The sequence below is a fragment of the Odontomachus brunneus genome, unplaced genomic scaffold (assembly GCF_010583005.1).
Source record: "Odontomachus brunneus isolate Ranch 3 - 2012 unplaced genomic scaffold, Obru_v1 Obru_scaffold_027, whole genome shotgun sequence".
Taxonomy (NCBI): domain Eukaryota; kingdom Metazoa; phylum Arthropoda; class Insecta; order Hymenoptera; family Formicidae; genus Odontomachus; species Odontomachus brunneus.
The window spans coordinates 1,287,439-1,302,636 of record NW_022639477.1 but is presented as its reverse complement, the minus strand read 5'-3'; the positions used below and the strand labels follow the sequence as shown (position 1 = coordinate 1,302,636).

Sequence of the window (15,198 nt, the reverse complement as noted above, 5' to 3'; positions counted from 1 at the left end):
TCTCATTCTCTTTCTCTCTCTCTCTCTCTCTCTCTCTCTCTCTCTCTCTCTCTCTCTCTCTCTCTCTCTCTCTCTCTTTGTGTGTGTGCGTACGCGTGTGCGTACATACGCGCGCGAGCGAAAGTGCAGCGGGTTGCGGCTTGCGACTGCGACGGCGATCACGACGAGACGAAGGTCGGGAAGAGACGAATGTACGCGCGCGCGCGCGCCTCTATGTGACGTGTGGGTGTGTATACGTATGCATATAGGGTCGGAGAGCCGCGCGAACGAACGAACGAACGAACGAATGAACGACGAACGAGGACGGGTGAACGTCGGTCCAATCCTACGCTATCGGCGACCACATTCTCGCAAATTGCGACGCCGACCGACACTGACGACCGAATGACAATAAGTCGACGGGCGCGTTCGCATCGCGATCACGTACGCGTAGATTAGCGATCGCTTGTCCGGCCCCCGACGTGATGACCGGCTTGCTACGAAACTCCGTCTCGCGATCTTCCGTCGGCTACTTGCCCCACAAATCGGCCGCGTCTCCACGATAAACACGCGGAAGACTGTGATAGCGCAAAACGTCCGAACCGGTGTTCTTCTCTCCTCTCCCTTTCCTTCTTCGTCCCTCAAACGCGCACCACGAGCGTTATATTTGAAAATTCTGCGAAGGCACGTCGTCTGGATACCATATTTGGAGTCTTTCGGGAGATATATGGTTTGCGAGTAAATGTATAGAAAGTAGAAATCAAATGTGAACATGTACTTGTTTTTTAACAAGTCTCTCTCTTTCTCTCTCTCTCTCTCTCTTTCTCTTTATTAATTCACTACACGTAAACGTTCAATTGTGGCCGAAGCGCGACGCGACTCTCATTATGGTAGAAATTCCGTGTAAATTGACGCAACAAAATTATGAAGCGGGGTGCGCGACTAACTTGGAAACGACGTATTCGATACGCATCGGAACACTCGCCAATAAATCTCACGCTCGCTTACGCTTGCGAGTAACGCTGCTCTGGGCGCTGTTACTCGTTAACATCTGATTTATTATCGCCTTATGTGTTGCACGCACATTTAATTGTATCATTACGTGATATCACGAAACGTTACCGAGTAGTTTATAACTGCTTGCTCTCCGAAGTCTCAGAATATTTTGCAGTTTTCAAAGAATATTTTTCTTTTTTTCACTAATTGCGCACAACACGCAACTAATTGTGCGAAAAGGAGAAGAGGAGTACGTTCGTATGTGTATATTTTGCGAGCTTCAATAGTTACAAATCTTAGCATCGCTGATTCCATTATGCTGTCTCGGAGCGAAACATGATGCGCGGCAGCATCGCGTCTCGTCGATTTCTATTCATGATCGATCACGCTGCCGAGGAAGACATACATCTCGCGACGAGATGTGCAGGAAAACGCATCGGTGCAATAGTCGCCCTCGCTCGCCTTCTCTCTCCCTCTCTGCCTCTCTCTCTCTCTCTTGCTCTCTCCCTGTCTCTTCCCCCTTCCTCTCTCTCTCTCTCTCTCTCTCTCTCTCTCTCTCTCTCTCTCTCTTTTCTCCCCTCTCTCCTTCTCTCTCACTCACATTCACGCATTCTCGTTCGCTCGCTCCACGGAGTATTGGAATTTCGAAAAGCCAGGCTGCTCAGGTAGACAGACCTGATTTAGAGCATCCCCCGTTGGCGGGCGTTTAACCGAATCGAGGATTCATCTCCTCGCGCGCCCTCAAAGCGCGGCGGACGCGATGCATGAGCGGTGTGTAATATGATGAGCACACGTACTACTCGCGTGCACAAGTACGTGAGCTTTATATACACACAACCACGTGTGCATATATACATATTCACACACGCACGCACACACCCGAGCACCCTATGCACACACACATATATACATATACATCCACGCCCGCGCGTTCCCTCATCCACAGACTCGTGGCGGTTACACCCACGCCGAGCTCTCTACTTACGTTGTCGGTTGACTCGTGTTGTCCGGCGCTCTCTGCGGCACTTTGACTCTCGCTCCGTCTCCGTCGCAATCGTATATATGTATACATATGTACATACGTATACACATAGGTATAGTTGCCGCGAGCGAATGACAAGCGAGAGAGAAAGAAAGAGAGAGACAGGGAGACATAGAAGAGAAGAGAGAGAGAGAGAGAAAGACGTATATATCTTTCTCGTATTATATATAATAAAAGAGAAGAAAATTATTTGTTATATCAACAATATTATTCTCTATTTGAAGATATACATACATATTTACACAACAATTTGACATTCACTAATTCCATTGCACTTTGGATCCGAGAATTGTGAGGGCGTAAGCGAGCGTGCGTGCGACAGAGAAAGAGAGTGAGCGAGTGAGTGAGTGATCGAATGGTGGCGCGGGCACGCGGTGAAGGGAGCGGGACAAACACAAATGCGGACCGACGAGAGACGTAAGATTAAGAAACGCGCCGGTGCGACAAAGAGCAACGGTCGGCCGGAGAGGCGGCCGCTGGTACGGGAGTATATCCGTGGCACAAGTGCGAAGGGAGGAAGATGCTGCGTCGCCGGCGAGAGCGAGAGCGTAAAAGCAGGGGTGTCGATCAAGAGTTTTCGAAACTTGCCGCTCGCGACAGCAGATAAATGCGCATTAATGCGCGCCGCCGAGAGAGCCGGGTTTTTCGATTCTTCGCGCGGCAGGAAATCGCAAACGACAAGGACCCGCTGCGATCCCGACGACGCGAGCATAAGTAATCCCCGTGAACGCGATATGTTGGATCCGAAAAGAGAGATCGCATATGTTCAATTCGCACTTAATCGACCGAAGTCGACTGTCGACTTTTGCATTGTGCTTGCCATGTTTGAACAACGACCCCTAGAGTTCGGAGTTTCAAAGACCCTCGGACCGATATTGTGATAGAAACTGTCGGAACGATCTCGTCGGCGTTAACAATGCCGGTGTGAAACTAAAAAATGCATTTGGGTGAGCGTCGTCTGGTTTGACAGGCGTTATCGGTCCCCGGAAAATCGCGATCGAAATTCCTGTAAAGCGTGCGACGCGACACACAGAGGAAAGCTAAATACAGAGAGAGAGAGAGGGAGGGGGAGAGAGAGAGAGAGAGAGAGAGAGAGAGAGAGAGAGAGAGAGAGAGGCAGAGAGACGGTGACAGTGCGTGCGCGACTACCACAACGACCGCGAGCAGTAGATTGAATCTTTTCAACGGCCTTCGGGAAGAGCGCTCTGTAGCGGAGATACGGATTCTCTCTTCGTAACCCACAAACTCCAGGGAGATGTACGGTCGGGACGTAGAGTTCTCTCTCGCCCCCGTCGGTCGACGCCCTTGACTCGCGGGGGACGACGAGTAGGGGCAGGACAGCTTGCGGTGGAAGCGAGACGGAGCAGAGCTGCCGTGCCCAGTGCTCTGTGTGCGTCCGTACGCTCTCATTGATGCGTCGGTGTGGCCCGCCGCGGCGGTTGGTGTTGGTCGTCGCTCATTGGTGTTCGCGGCGCGGTGCGGCGGCGGCGGCGGTGGCGGCGGCAAGCGGCGTTTACACGTTCCCGTCATCCACTTCGGTACCCGGCTCGCAGTCGAGCGTCGTACGTTACGCGGCGCGGTCGTGGCGTTAGTGCGCTCTCTCCCTCTCTCGGCTCCCGGTCGTCGCAACTGTCCGTGCACATCCGTGCTCCGACGGACGTATGTTGACTCTCGTGCGCGCGTCCATCTCCGCGTAAAAAAGTGCCAGTGCGAATCGTAGCGTACGAGGGGAGAGACGACGGGGCAAGACACACGCAGGCCGCGGCAGAGGCAGGAGGGACGAGAGGCCGAGGGAGCGTGCGGCGACGAACGCGCGAGTGTGCTTTTTTGCCGCAGTGCCAAGAGATGGATTAAGGACGGATCGTCACACGGGAGAGCGTCCTAAGGATCTAAGGATCGCGCGGCGTCGGGACGATCATTCCGCCAGGTACGATCACGTCTTTCGCGTGGACGCGCGGCGAGAATCCGCCAGTCAGTCGAAAATGTCGCGCATCGTCGTGAAGTTGGCCACTTGAGTTAGCGCCGCGCGCGCGAAGTCACGTGTCCTCGTTAGTTATGCAGCCAGCTTTGCTGCGTGACGCGCCGTCGTATCTCGCGCTTCTCGCCAAGTATCGACGAAACGCCGCTAGTGGAGGACGTTATTACTTTCTCGCGACTCTCAGGTTGGGTTAGGTTAGGAGCAAGAGAGGCAAAGAATCGCTTTTTCGCCCGTCCGCCCCGTAAACGCTCAACGTTAGCCTCGTTAATCCTTGGACACGGAGGGTCCGACTCGTTCGCTCTCGTTCGCCATCAGAGGGAGAAGAGGGAGGGGAGGCGGCGGCGGCGGAAAGGGGGTGGGGGAGCAGGCTTAATAATTATAGCGTTCGAAAACGACTTTCGCGAAACGAGGGAAGCGCGCGAGGCCCCGGCGACGGCGGTGGCAGCGGCGAGTCATTCGCAAGAAATGATCTCCCTCCCCCGCCGATCGAAGCTTAATTCCCCGCTTCTTGATCGATAAGGCGCGTGCTCTCTTCCGAGAAAACGTTGCGCGGAGCGCCGAACTCGGGCTCGTTAATTGAGTTTCAAACAACGACCCGAAGTCTGCTCCGAATCTTTGCTCCTCGCTCCCGCCGACCGTCTCGCGCGCGCGCGCGCGCGCCTTCCCGTCTTCCATCTCGCGACACGCTTAATAGATTATTGGGTAGATAGGTAGGCAGAAATGATTAACACTCTCCAAGAGCCCGACGGCAATGACTTTACGTTACGCTACGTTACGCGATGCCGAGCACAATCGCGTTCTACAACGTGGGCTGACCTACATCGGCGCGTTCAAGCTCGCATTCCTTGCGTATTCTGAAAGCGTATCTTTTTCCTCATCAAGCGCGTGACGTGCGTGCGCTCTCTTGGCGGCTCGTTGCGTCGCGTTGATGTTTGAACGCCACCGAGACAATGACTCGGGGACCAGACCATTGTCTGACAATAATACGCTCGTGCTTTGGTGTAAACATGTTTGGTAGCGCGATCAATTGACCGATTCGTCGACTTTTTTCTCGGCAGCAAAACTTGTGCAGAACGTCATCTTTCGTGATCACAAAGTATTTCATACGTTATTCACGTTTAATCCCTTCGTTTGAATGATTAATCGTCGAACTGTTGAAGGATTATATAGTGTACTGTTGATGTTAATAGAAAAACAGAAAAGGCGTTCTGATCTTATGTCACTTATTTATTTACATACCGAACCGCGCAAGATTCGAACACAAAGAACCGCGAGACTGCTTATGCGCGATCACATTTGGGCGAGTCTCTTAGAACCGTATTAACAGTTGTCACTTGGAACTTGTCTCATGTGAGACGCTCAAGTTTTATTCACAGTTTGATGCAAATTTTTTAGTTGATTTGTACGACAATGTGACGTTTATAATCACTATATCCAACTGAAAAACTTTCATCTAACTCGTGAACTCAAATCTGAGTATCTCATTCGAGAAGGGTTTCGAGTAACGTCTATGCAAGACAAGGATCTTTATGTCACAATGTCGCACATTCGGGTTTTCGCCGTAAAGCAAGTAACGAAATGAAGCGAATCGTCGCTTTTACCGCTTGTTGTATTACTGGTAACAGTCGGCGCTCTGAGGTAGTCGAGAAGAGCGACGTGGAGGAGCAGGAGGGGCGGGTTTAACAGCGTTAGGTGTAATCGACGTACACGTCTCGTAAAATCGTCGAGACGATCGACATGCCGCTCCTCCACAGGCTCGAGAACGGCATTCTCTTTGTCGTGTACGTGGCTCTGCGGAACTTTGACGTGTGCACATCCGGCGAATTACTCGGCACTCGCGTCGCGCGATAACGCGAAAAAGAAATGCCGACGGGGAAGAGGAGCTTTCGGCTATAATCGCGCCGCCGATCGAGGGTGATCGGGATTGGCGGTGCGACACGATTAGACGGTTATTAATTTGCCGTTCAAAGCAGGTTGCTTAATTACCGTTCGGTGTGTGCCGCGCGATACGCGGCGGCTGATCGATCCGCGCCGCGTTCGATATCTCGCAATTATCAACAATCCGTCGTGCCGTCGGCGCGAAATTTCCGCGCGACGCGCACTCTCCACTCGACCCGGCTCGTCCGCGCTGCCAACTACGCCGTGAGCCACTTAAGTTCTTTCTCTCACCGTATAATTATCGCGTCTGCGTGATAAGGCTCTTTACGACGCGTGCGTTTTACGAAGTCGTCGTGGTCGCGCGCGGCTAATAAAGGCGCACGATCCCAGGGCCTTACCCGTTGTCGTCGTAAGTGCGCGTGCGGACTTATTAGGACACCGTCGCTCGCAACGACGTCGGAGTCGTTCGCTTTATCGCCAGCAACAATGGACTTTTTATTTTCGCCGGGCGCAATAACGCGGCGTGCAAAATCAACGAGCGCGTGTGGAGCGCGGCACAGCACATTGCAGCCAACACCGACGCGTTGCAAAATCATGCTCGCGGTGTAATTCGTGCGCGTTCCATACGTCGATCCAGATAAAACGTGGTTATAATAATGCGAATGGCAAAAAAAAAAAAAAGAGAAAGGGAGAAAGAAAAATAAGTGACAGCCGTCCATCGACGGCAGCTCGCGAGTCTCGACCTGCCGCGCGAGCGGCACACTCTCGCGATGCCAAGACGTTGTTCTCACGGTGAAATTAGTAGGATTCCTTGCACGCTTGGAAAATGAACTCGTGGCCTTCCTCCTTCCTCCCCCTCGTCGGGACAGCTATCACGCAGCTAACACACATGGTTCGTGGCGCACGTAACGAAATCGCGGTCTCGCGAACGACCCTCGGCGACGAAGTCGTCGTCGATGGTGTATCACGCTCGGGGTCGATAATTAAAGTCAGTCGAGCGAGCCGTGTCCGTGTGAAGGATCCTTTAATCTGCGGCATTGTGCGTCGCCGCTCGGCCGTGTCGCGATAACGATCGTGAGGCAAAGAAATCGCAGGTGATCGCGCGTGGTTAAGGATCCCAGGCGCCGATTACGTGAGATTCGCGATAACTTCCTCTACGTGATTCCTCTACTCGTACGCAGGCTTCTTCTTCTTTCTCAGAAACACGGGGACAAGTTCGGCCTCGTCCAAGAGTCCTGGACCTTCGGAACCGCGCGTGTGACTCTTTGAGTGCGCCAGCAGTGTCATTGTGACGCGATCAGATCGATTTCCGCGTAGCACGTCGTTTACGAAATCGATGGAACTTGAGATAAACTTGGATGACATTTTTTTAATTAATAAGCGTATTTGTTCATATTGTTTATGAACTTTGCCATGTATACTGCGTCATGTATCGTATATAATACCGGATCATCTGCATTAGTATCCCTATCCAATTTCAACATGTTCGGATACTGGACGCTTTGAAGCAGAAAAAGATTAATCTCAGTAAATTGTAGTTGCTTCCGGCGCCAGCTGGTCCTCTTGTTGTTCCAACAAAGAAGTAGCATACTGAGAGGAGAAACATGTAAGAAATAATAAATATATATTCGGTGGGTACTAATAGCACACACACACACACACATACCATATATATTTATTTATACTAACACAACATTTTTCTCCAATAAGAAAATATACAATTTCTTAAAAGTTTAAGAAAACGGCTTTTCGCGAAAGCATTTGTTTGTTCTTATTAAAGAAAGAAATTCTTCTTAAGTAAAGAATTTCGATTGAAGTGAAAATGCATTGTTCCACCGAATAAGAATTTACTACTTTTTAAGTGTTTTTCCCTTCATTGTAGTGGTATATAAGGTAATTGCTAGCACTGTATGGTATCACTTGCTACAAAAAATGGTTTTCCCGCATCAATTCTGTGATTATAATTGCAAATACTGAGCACTTTTCTCTCACTGCATTTCGCTAGAAGCGGGATCAGACGTCGACGCGATTTACTGGGCGAAGCCACGAGTCTTAGCGCGTCAAGTGTCGAAATCCGTGCTCGTGCAAATCGTAGGGGCTTCGAGTCGCGGCTGTGTGTATCCTTACAGTTCGTCCTATTATCTCGCAAGACGGCGGAACGTGACGAAACTTTCTCACCGCGTATAAATACAAGGGGATGGATTTAATTTCGCACGACAACGACGACGGGGACGGCGGCAGTGACTGCTGTCGGTGCCGACGGGACGCGACACGACGCGACGTATCAAGCCGAAAAGTTTTTATCGTTCTGCCGAACGCATTTGCTGCAAATTGATGGAAATGACGGCTCAAATTCGGGCCTGGACGAGTTTTTCGCGCTGGCGCACGCGCTCGCATTATACACGCGTATATACATATATTGCACGCGAAATACATTATCCGCGGAGAATGGACTGTTAACGCGGTTATATGACTCCATTTTGCGCGTTACACGAAACATCATCCCACGTTACAAAGAGCCCGTAATGACGCGTCATGTATATGCGATCGCGGCGGTAAAAGCGTGAAAATAATAGCAACGTTGTTCGGTCCACGCGAACGTTGGTTTTCGGCCGGGGGCGCACATTGCGCGTGAGAGGAAGAGAGAGAGGGAGAACGTGGCAGAACATGGCAGATAGAGGGAGAGACCCTCTCTCTTTCGACCTCCAGCCCGTGCTCCCTCGCGCGCGCTTTGGCGAAGCGTGCAAATCGCAAAAATGTTTTCCATAATTCGCGACCCGCCCTTCGGCACGGCGCGCGCGATGCGGCTACGTCGAAAATTAACGGCGAAATCGCGCTCGGCAATCTCGGCGGCGGCGGCGGCGGCGGCGGCGGCGGTGTGCGCGAGCGAACGAGCGTGAGGGGGAGTACCGCAAATTATCCATCCGCCCGTTATTGTTGAATGGCCAATTCTCTACTTGGAAATTAAGCTATGGCCTAAACTAACCTAGCATAACGTTGCCGGCACGGGAACTCGCGCGCGCGCGCGCGCGCCTACCGTGAGTGTTTGCACGACCAGTTTAGCGTGCTGCGCTTCCTACACCCAGACGACGCTCTCTCGTCGTCGTCGGCGTCGCTCGCTCGATCCGTGACGTATGTGCGGTGGTGCGTCGCTGAAATGTATCGATTAATTCATATTGACTTGCTTAAACGCGCAAATAAATACAGAAGGCCGCGTAGCGCAACGTCCGTAAACGCTCGCGAGAAGGAAGCGCAAAGAAAAACTGATCAATCCAAGTTGGCCGAGGATGAGATGCAAAGAGAGAGAGAGAGAAGGAGACGAGACGATCAATTATGGGTATCGCGTTCTTCGTCTCCGCGAGAAGTTTTCGAGTTTACTCTCAGCCGCTCGTTTCCTCATCCATGAAAGCCCTACACCCGCCGATTTAGCCGCATTAATTAATCGCGCGGCAAAGAAAAGAAGAGTGCGTTATCGCGCCTCTCCGACACGGGGCAGACGCTGAAATCTCCCCATTCCGCCGGCTTCTGCAATAACTCCCGCGAGGCAATAATGAGCAATTACCGTGTTGGATCTCCATCGTCCGTCGTTCCAGCCGCGTGTCGGCCGCAACTCGCCAGCGAGCGAGCGAGCGATCGTCTGGACGCTCTTTTCCGCGTTTTATCGCGGAATTTATCCGACGTGTTTGACACGTTTGCAATAACGGTCGTGTGCCTTCGCCTGTCGCTCGTAATGCACCGAGCCACGGCGCGGTCCATTGAAAATTGCATTGTAATCAATGCGTCGTAGGTCCTGAACGTGACGTCGCGCTCGGCCGGCGGCTTTGCGCACCCGGCGAATATATACGTGTATACGCGCGGCGACGAGAGCGCGCTTTCTTTTCGCTTTCTATCCTTTCCGCCGCCATTGCGCCGCGTCCCGTCTCGTCTCGTCTCTCTGCCCCCCTTCCTTAGTTCTTTTCTTTTTTTTTTTTTATTCTTTGTCCCTGGCTCGAAACACGCCTGGGAGATTAGGATAAATGCTCCTGGAGCGGCGACGGGGCGCAGTTTACGCGCCTCGTAAATCGAACGATAAATTGATCGCTCGCCATCGTAAAGCTCCGTTCACACGCGCCGCCGATGAAATGGAAACGCATGGTCCCCGCGAGATACCGCGACGCTGCTAATAGAGATTTTTAACGCGCGCCGAGAAAAGGAGGCTCAGCCTGCTGAAAGGAAGGAATTCTCGTTTGTAATGGTTCGCGAAAAATATTCCGAGACATGCACTCTCTTATTCTTATGATTCTATAGTTGCGTGTTCGCGAGAGTGGTCTCAGACCGATACTCATAGTCGCATTCTCTGTGAGAAAAAGTTTTACCAATTTAACGAAACACCAGTATCCGCAACAAACGGTTCGCTGATGTGGGGCAGCAAATGACCCTGTAGTGGAAACAAATGATCATTTCAATTTGCTGTTCTAAGCCGCACTTGTGCAGAGTAAACTCGAGTATGATGGCCATACGGAAAAGATGGTCATAAGCTCTGTAATTTCTCCAATAATTGCTAAATAGTACGCTTTAGCATCTGAATGAATGCACATAAACTACTATAAATATCAATTATCTTTGAAAATGACTGCAAAAGTGCACTATTTTAACAATTATTGGAAAAATTACTGCCTATGGTCATTTTTTCCGCACGGTCGTCACCCGAGTTTACGCTAATAGAGACAACTAATTTAAATAAACAAGAATAAATGGGATTTGCATCTCAGACAATGTAGGTTTATTGAAATGAGAAATAATGAGAGAAATGTGTGATTTGCAAAAATAAACCCGTTCGATATGTTTTCTTAAAGATTATCAGACGGCAAACTTTGCAAACTATTGTTCTGATAACCGCGGATTCTTCTTAACACAGACCTCATATTTACAATCGTCTTAAGTTCATCCTCAGACGCTGCTCTGGTCATTTCATAGATTGCGAAATGTCTGAGGATAAAACCTAAGACGAAGTTAAATATAAGACCTGACTGCGAATACCACCTCCAGTGTGTCATCTGTATTGTTTTGACCAAATTTTGTCAAAGTCTAGTAAAAAAGTGTACGAGGGTAAAAAAATGTATTTTTTCTATCCGACAGGCACGAAGACGTTGCGACGACGCGCGGCGGCGAATCACGAAGATACGAGGAAAGTGTCCGAACTCGAATTCGCGAATGATAACACGTTTACGCCCGTGCACTTAAAATCGATCCGCGTGAGAGTAGTGTTGAGCCGGTTCGCGACGCGGCAACCGCGATGAATCGTGTTGTGCAGTAAGTAGTGTCCGCAAGAAGAAGAAGAAGCAGAAGACTGATCTGGAACTGCGGCTGTCCCATGGAGTCTCTTCCGGATGCCGAGGATGCCGTCGCGAGGATCCTGCCAACGCTCGCGTCGTGAGATGATCGTGTGCGAGGTGCATCGCGGACGCTGCAGCGGCTTTTGAGAAGCGACTGACCAACCTTAAGATGTACCCCGCGCCGGCGAGACACCCAGCCCCCGTGAGTTGAATTTCTTAACTTTGTTTTCGGCCTTGTTCTTACAGGCCCCTTGTTGTTTCCTTTCTTTCCGAGCGAGGAGAGATCGGTAACGTGATTGGCGGGATAAAAGCGCGAGATACATAAATGTCCGACGACATATTAACGAGAGCAATTAATTCGAGAACACGAGAAAAAGCGGGAGCGTAATGAAAGATATTATAGATATTTGATGTATGAAATTAAGCAAGGGTGAAGAGAAGTGAGGAAATGTCGCAACGGAGACTCTCTAAAAAATCAGAGGGAGACAGAAAATAAAATCCTGTCTAAGATTATGTGCGTCTCATCTCGGGGGAACTCTAACTCGACGAAATTTTATTGTAAAGTATAGCTGGAGAGTTGCGACGGAAGGAAGGACAGGGGTAGTTGATAAATTAATGTGGTAACTGATTCGCGCTGGCCTCCACGCGCGACGTGTCGCGAATTTCCCCGGAGCGTTGCCGCGCGACTCTCTCACAGAGCTTTCCTCAAACATTTTTATTCAGCGTTATTCATTGTAACGAGCGTCAAAGGGTAATATATAGAGCGTAATTACCGCTCGCTCGCGAAAAGAGAGAAAGAGAGGGAGAAAAGATGGAAGAGAGAAATAGAGGCGAAGCACGTGGGTGTCGGGTCGACGGTTCTCGCACTTCGCGTTGCTAATTCGAAGAATGTTTGATTGTTTCCGCGGCGACCCATCTCTCTCCTCTCTCTTTCTCTCTCATCTTCTCCGCGCGCTCGCACCGCTCTTTTTACCGTCATAATTTCACGCGTCGCGCAAGCTCAAAGTCCCTTACGATGAAACGAGACCACCGGCGAATTTGCCAACGTGCACGCACAGCACGCACGCACTGACACAGACAGAAAGACGGCAGTGGGAGAGTGTGGGAGGGAGCCACAGAGAGAAGGCGGCCGTTAGAAATTGTGGGGGATTATTTATAGAGCCGCGCAAGTCAACGTACAACAATTGTAGTTCGCAGAACTGGCCATTGGGCGATATGTGGGCACCACTCGTTTGCTTATTGACGCTGATGTGGCGCCGCTTCAAGGGGCACAAAGTGGCTCGATCGTTTCTTCACGAGTATATATGTACCCGGTGCGCGCGACAGACGCGCGACGACGATAATATAACCGGGGCTGCGTCCTCTCTTTTTCTCTCTCTCTCTCTTTCCTCCTAGTACTGCGCGAAACGGCCGGCAATTATCGCGGTGACTAATCGATGTGCGACGTAATCGGGCCGCGGAAAGAAAAAAGATCAAGTCGCGAGAGTGAAGTAATCGTTACACGGCTGGATAATATTCGCCATGAGCGCGCGTTATTCGCGGACGGCCGACGATAACTTGCGAGTAGATACTCTTTCCGAGATCGCGCGAGATAGCTGATAATTATCGCGTCGACTATTAGACGTAATTTGCCCGGGAAGGCGAACTTGAGCGTCGGCGTTATGAGCGCGGCGGTTATTTAACAGAAAATCGCCGTCGCGCGTCGTGTCGCGTCATTGCATGCCGGTCGAAGAAATTTCAGCCAGTCTCTCGTGCGCGCGTCGCAATATACAGGGTGTCTGACGAGGAGACACGCACGTGTGCAGATAGATTAGGTCAAGCTGTGAAATTTCTCCGCTATTTGTCAAACAAGCACGTGAAATTTCGAGATATCGATGAAAGAAGATTAGGGAGTCAGTGCACGCGACGCTGTGAAACAAGCTCTGTAGACGCGAGCTCATTGAACATCGAATACTGAGTGACTTGCGACTGTTTCTTATTGTCTTCGTACTGCTCGCATCTTTAGGGCTAGCGCACGTACGTAGTGCCTTAAGCGCCATCTACAATGGAATTGGCAGTAGGACAGCAAGATGTAAGCAATAAGCGAATTGATTAATCCCAGTCGATTATCACGAGAATAATCGATTGTGGTTGGTCAATTTGCTTACTGCTTACGCGTCTTACTGGCTATTATTAATTTCATTGTAGATGACCCTTTACGTTATTAGAACCTTGCGCAATACATAAGCCAGTTCTATGGCAACACACAAAGAACAGCGTAACGCTTTTCTTTATACATTGGGCCGGCTTACGTGTCGCGTAACGCAAGATTCTCACGTAAGATAACGTATTAGGACAATGTGCATGCGCTAGTCCTTGCTGCTAATTTTCTGGGTAGGAGAAATTAGTAAAGATGACTACCAAATACTGTGATATAACATCTTATATTTAATCGATATATTAAATGACAGCGACAGAATTTCTATCGGTACTGTTTGCGAAATTTAGCAACAAAGTTTCTTTTTCTGTGGTGCTCATCCAGATTAAAGCCAGTCGTTCTAAGAATTGACTGTACTAGACAGAAGAAGCTAGAGACAAACGAATGTATATGATCCTTACATTCACCTAAACTTGCTTGCTAGATATTGCTGGAATGCTGCCGCTAAATTCCACGTACAGACAATGGTCTAGCAGTTACACAAAACAGCGATCAATTTTAACCGTGACATTTAAAATTCTGCTTGGGTCAGCAAGACATTTCTTAAGGAAACAGTCGCAAGTTTCAGCCATTTTCAATGAACTCGTCCCACAGCGTGGCGCGCACTGATTCACTAATCCCCTTTCATTGATATCTCGAAATTTCACGTGGTTGTTTGACAAATGGTAGAGGAATTTCTTGTTCAGTTTGACCTAATGCATCTAAAGCACACGTGCTTCTGGCCATCTCTCGTGTTAGACAAGTACACGAAACGTCGTTGTCCGCGTCGTGGCTTGCTGTGGCGTTGGCGCTTTCAAGGGCGTCCGCGTCTTGTGGTAACGGCGTGTCATTAGCGATCTTTTAATGAGAACGAGTGGAAATTAACTGCCATTAGATCGTGATATGGATGAATCTCGTGTGCAATAAAGCGTCGCAAAGAAAGCGGTTGACGCGGCTTGCACCGCTATTGATTAATAGCGGACCAAGCGCGATCAAGCGTGATCGTCGCGCTGATCGCGCGCGATTGATGATCTGCACCATCATTTCGCTCGATATTCATTACAGTGCGCTGCGCGCGCATTCGCGGTTCTGCGAGAATACCCCGCGTAGATTCGGTTTTGGCCCCTCGTTAACGCACGCCATAAGCACACGAGCTCGGCCGTAAGTTAATGACTGTGTGTGAAAACGAATGTAAACGTACTCTGCGCTTTTCCAGAATTATTATTTCGTTAAGAACACTCCGATATCACGAAAAGGCCGCGGGTACCATTCACGAGTAGTGCACTCGTAACGTGGAAGACAAACGTAAACTATATATATATTACTTCCCAAATAAAATTTCCACTTCGAAAAGCATCGATTCGTAAATATCAACTGCGTTGTCATTATTTTGAGAGACAAATGTTCTTTTCTCTAAATATATTCTTTCGCTCGGTACAATGTTCCTTATTTTTTTTTTTCTTTTTGTTTTCTTTTCTCCTTTTGCCGAGTCTCGCATTGCATTCAGCAGCTGATTGTCCGGTATTACGGCAACAGAAAGAGGGAGAAAGAGAGAGAAGCCTGGCCGCTTGGAAGCTTCTATCTTCACTCGCCAACCAAATAAACGAATGCACGCTGGCTCGGCGTCGCGCTCGTAATTCTGTAACTTGATCCTGCACGAGGACGATAATAAAAGGCGAAATAGTTATTCGCGGCAGTCGTCCGTTGTTTTAAGACGCGCGCGTCGAGAGAGCGATACCTCCGTGGAGTTGTTGCAGTGTCTGGAAAACCGTGAAAAACGAGTGATACGGCGAGAGAGAGAGAGAGAGAGAGAGAGAGAGAGAGAGAGAGGGGG

At 49.8% G+C, this 15,198-nt stretch overlaps 1 protein-coding gene across 2 annotated transcripts in view; it reads left to right on the top strand.

The window, feature by feature from the left end:
• LOC116842816 (protein groucho) overlaps positions 1-15,198 on the top strand; it is a 95,328-nt gene that overhangs the window by 6,242 nt on the left and 73,888 nt on the right. For both annotated transcript variants that reach the window (XM_032812534.1, XM_032812535.1), the window contains exon 3: positions 10,992-11,390. In XM_032812534.1, coding sequence (XP_032668425.1) covers positions 11,358-11,390 — 33 coding nt within the window. In that variant the 5' untranslated portion in view covers positions 10,992-11,357. The remainder of the gene's footprint in view (positions 1-10,991; positions 11,391-15,198) is intronic.